At 41.2% G+C, this 4,477-nt stretch overlaps 1 protein-coding gene across 2 annotated transcripts in view; it reads left to right on the forward strand.

Moving 5' to 3' along the window:
- AKT1 (v-akt murine thymoma viral oncogene homolog 1) overlaps positions 1 to 4,259 on the forward strand; it is a 68,473-nt gene extending 64,214 nt beyond the window's left edge. For both annotated transcript variants that reach the window (XM_009995846.1, XM_009995847.1), the window contains 2 exons: positions 2,707 to 2,809; positions 3,569 to 4,259. In XM_009995846.1, coding sequence (XP_009994148.1) covers positions 2,707 to 2,809; positions 3,569 to 3,648 — 183 coding nt within the window. In that variant the 3' untranslated portion in view covers positions 3,649 to 4,259. The remainder of the gene's footprint in view (positions 1 to 2,706; positions 2,810 to 3,568) is intronic.
- The last annotated feature ends 218 nt before the right edge of the window (positions 4,260 to 4,477 follow it).

The following is a 4,477-nucleotide window of genomic DNA, read 5'->3' on the forward strand; positions in this document are numbered from 1 at the left end:
AAAGAAAGGTGCGATTTAATTTGCAGCTCTTTGCCCACCCACAAGCGAAACACACACAATGAGATTTTAATCACATGGTGCTTCTCTGGTCTTTTATGCCTCTTAAATCAACATAAGCCTGCAGGTATCATGCTGGTCTGCAGCAGTGGGAGGCTACAGGTGGCACCTCTGCCAGCTGAACTGCAGAGCTACTGCACTGACAGCTTTTCAGTAAAGCAACATATTTGCTTGGTGAAGCAAGTGTTAGAGCTTTCTGTGCCTTCCTCTCTGTTTCCAGCTCAGTGTTCTGAGTTTGACAGCTAGGGGGAAAAATTTTTTATCTTGTGGGTGCATCATAATCTGTCTCAAATTGCTTTTAGCAGATACTAAAATAAAAGGGAAAATGATACAGGCAGCACTAGCCCATTACACGTGTGTTCTGACTTAGGATTACTGCTCCAAGTCATTCTGATGTGTGTGGTTCAGGTGTCTGCTGCAGTGCCCAAGCCCTAAATCACTCTGTGCTGTGCACAGCAAGCCAGAGCAACTGGGAACACTGTGAGTGCCAAAACCACTATTAGCTTAAAAGGACAGATAGAACTTCACACACACGTGCACACATGGCTTGTCAAAAACAAACCCAGATTCACATTAGGGAACAGGCAGACAACTGCCATAAGGAGAAAGAATACAGTGAAAATGTGAAAAAAAGAATGCTCAGCTTCAACAGGGTTTTTATACATAATAGGCTGGTTTGACTTAATTGAGAGTGGCATTATTAACATTCTAATGCGAAGTGTTCCCTCTTTAATAGCTTCAGGAGCACTGTTAGGCTCAGAGTGACTTGTGGCTTTGGGATATCCTGTTTCCTTTTCCCTTTTAAATTCAGGACAGAAAGACCAGTTCTGATGACCTATTTTTTCACAAGAGCAGGCTCCTTTAAGCCATCCTTGGGCACAAGAGGATCATTAATAATTCAAAAAATTATGATGAATATATACTGTAATTGTGCTCTCTTATAATAGGAATGTTTATGTCCTTTAGTTTTAAATATAAGCTTTAAACTGTAGCATGTTTCCTTGCATTTGGAAATCTCACCTTTTGTGTAGATCACACTCCTTATAAGGTCTCTACAATGAAAATGTGAAAGCTTCACTGGATTGTCATTTCAAAGATAGGTTGAGGTGCTCTCAAATCAGAAAGATGATCCTGGCCATAGGGAGCTTGTAGCTAGTGCTTTTCTTGTTAACTGACTTGCCAAGCAAATGATCCTTCAGATCTAAGCTGGAGGAAAGCTGGGGGTGGGGAAGAGGCGTTTTGTGTATTCCAAGATGTGCTGCTGTTTTCCAGGTAGTGATTTCTGTCATTTCTGTAAGAGCAGAGGTGCAAGTTTCAGGATCACTCCTTAATTCCAGCTGGGCCAATTTACCATTTGCCTTGATAAACCTTTCTCTGCAGTTTCAGATTGGAAGCCATACACTTCCTCAGTCACGCTCCTGAATTGTTGCCTGGTGTGGCTCTGCTATTAAAAGATGGCCACGTTTAACCCCAGCGGTGGGCGCCCCAGGCCCAGCCCTGGGAGCTGCTGGTGTCCCTGCGGGAGGGACAGTGTTTACGTTCTGCTCCTGCAGCCTGGTATGGGCGGAGAGGGGAGAGGGGAGCGAGGGCCGGAATTCCAGCTCCTTTGCCCTCCAAACTTGTACCTGTTCCAACTGTGCATCCGCAGGCAGCCGGGCCCGCCTCCCACTTTCCGGGCCTTCCTCCTCAGCCTCAGTCAAGCAGCTCCGCTCCATCTGGAGCTGCTCTTGCCAGGGCTTGCCGAGGTACACATGGATGATTTCTAGCCTGTCTGCCCAAGCAAGTGTTTAGAATAAAACCCAAATAGTGCAATTCATGGTGTAACAAGAGGAGGATGTTCACTGCTAAGCATGCTCCACTTCCACTCCAGGCTTTCTGAGTTCAGAGTTGATACCAAACTGCTTTGGGGGACTGGGAGCATAAATGCTTCATCATGGAATCATAGAAGGTTTGGGTTGGAAGGGACCTTAAAGATCATCTAATTCCATCCCTTCTGCATGGGCAGGGACACCTTCCACTAGACCAGGTTGCTCAAAGCCTCTTCCAACCTGCTCCTGAGCGCTTGCAGGGAGGGGGGCAGCCATTTTTGCAAATGTCAGTATTATGCTAATGTCACTGCTGCCATGGCCTGAATTCTCCCAGGTTGCTCGGACCTAGAGCTGCACAGGCACAGTAAGTCTGTAGCTGACATATTTTGGTGAGTGTTCCAACCCTTGTGATACACAGCTCTAGCTCATCAGTTTGGTATCACTAGCATCATGCTTATTCATTTTCATCCTACTGCAGTGCAAATCTGACTAGATGTAGATAACAACTTCCGTATAATTAGGAGGGGAAATGGTATGTAGACATTCTGAAAGAATTGTGAGCATGTTATTTATTACGTGAAGAAATGTTAGGATTTTAGGTTTATCTTTGTGCAGTTAAATCTTAGAGGCCAAATGCCTTAAATGCCTCACAAAGAAGAAGTGAACACCTAAGTAAACGCATTTTTGCTGGATATAGTTGCTTCTTTATGAATGGCTTTTTTAATGCTTATTTTAGGAATGTAGGAAAAGACACTGTAGCTTATAACTATTTCAAATTCTACATGTTTCCAACAGTACTGCAGGAACCTAAAATGACAGTGTTTGTTATTCTTCTTCATAGCTTGTACCTCCGTTTAAACCACAAGTTACATCTGAAACAGACACAAGATACTTTGATGAAGAATTTACAGCACAGATGATAACAATCACTCCTCCTGACCAAGGTAAAGTTTTCTCAGACCACCAGAAATAATTAGCTGTAATGTTACCTAGTCACTTTAGACCAGGTGAAAAAGCATCAGTTTAAACCTCCTGCTTTTCCATAATACGTATGTGACCAAGGAGTTGGTAAACTGATGTGACATTTTTCACATATTTCCGGTTTGGGAAATGAAAAACCTATTTTAGAAGATAGTGAAATTATTTTTACTGTTGTTCTTCAAAACCCACCTGGATGCGTTCCTGTGTGATGTACTCTAGGTGACCCTTCTCTGGCAGGGGGGTTGGACTAGATGATCTTTCGAGGTCCCTTCCAACCCCTAAGATTCTATGATTCTATGATTCTTTCCAAGTCTACGCTTTCACACAGGAAAATAATTCTGTTTGTGTGTTTTGCACGTGTACATGGGCCAATGTCCATATTAAATCTAAATACATTTTTATTTTCATGGTGACTGGCATGTTTGATGCTCTGAAACAGCAATAGCCAGAAATTCAGAACACTGGATGAAGATTTAAGCAGTGCAGCTTGTGGCAATTTTAAATGGACCTCCCAACAACTCTTTACAAGCAACAATCAGGATCTTCTGTGATGCCCATTTAATGGAGCGACATTTATGAGTAACTGTTTCTTTGTCCTTTCAAGTTTTGGAAGAACAAGGCAACAGTGAATTTTTCTGAAATAACTTTGCCATGCCTTATCTTACTGCTTGTTAACTTAAAAAGGCAACAAATGTTATCTACTGTTTTTTTTCATTTTTCAGATGACAGCATGGATTGTGTAGATAACGAGAGAAGACCTCATTTTCCTCAGTTCTCCTACTCAGCCAGTGGAACCGCTTAATGATTTGCAACGTTTTCCCATTCAGAAACAAAACAGACTGCATTTTGGGGACCTTACTTCAATGGACACTAGAGAACTTTCTATATTATCTGAATTACAAACTGTGTTTGTATTACGATTTAGATGAATTTGTAGGAAGCCTCACAGATTCTGTATTTAAAACAATTCTTTGATGCGTTTTTGAGAAGGAAAACAAATCCATTCTTAAAGTATTATGTCAAGGCTTTTATGCTGAATGACCATAGGTTTTTAAGAATATACACCAAAACTGTTTACTTTAGAAATAATTAAGGTATTCAACATATCAGCAACTCTGACCAGAAAATCCCTTTATTTATTTCATACAGTTCATTATCTAAATATAGAATCTGCACTCTGAACAATTAGATTTATATAGGAAGATATAAGACTTTAGTAGCTAGTGCAATAATGTAAGCAACAAAGTGAACAAACTCTGGAGGGTTAAGGTTCAAACTCCTTTTGGACAGCAGTGAAGTGTCATCCAACTCCAGAAAACCAACTGTAAGAACAGCATTAATGGCCTCAGTGAGGTAAATCAAAAAGCAAAAGTTATTTTTGTTATAACATCTGCTACAAGACATTACATATCAAACCGAATCCAGTGGAATTGCCACGACGTACAGACGAGTATTCCATTCTAGGCAGCGCATTGAATGATTCCATTCGCATAGAGTTTAGGAATACTTCATAGGATTGGCTTCTCAGAACCTAGGATATGCTTGACTTACCAATCTAATAGGAAATGCAACAACACAAAATCACCCACTTTCAGCACTGTATAAAAATCCTGTACAGGTCTAAGTGAGGA

The sequence above is a fragment of the Chaetura pelagica genome, unplaced genomic scaffold (genome assembly GCF_000747805.2).
Source record: "Chaetura pelagica isolate M959 unplaced genomic scaffold, ChaPel_1.0 scaffold664, whole genome shotgun sequence".
Taxonomy (NCBI): Eukaryota; Metazoa; Chordata; class Aves; order Apodiformes; family Apodidae; genus Chaetura; species Chaetura pelagica.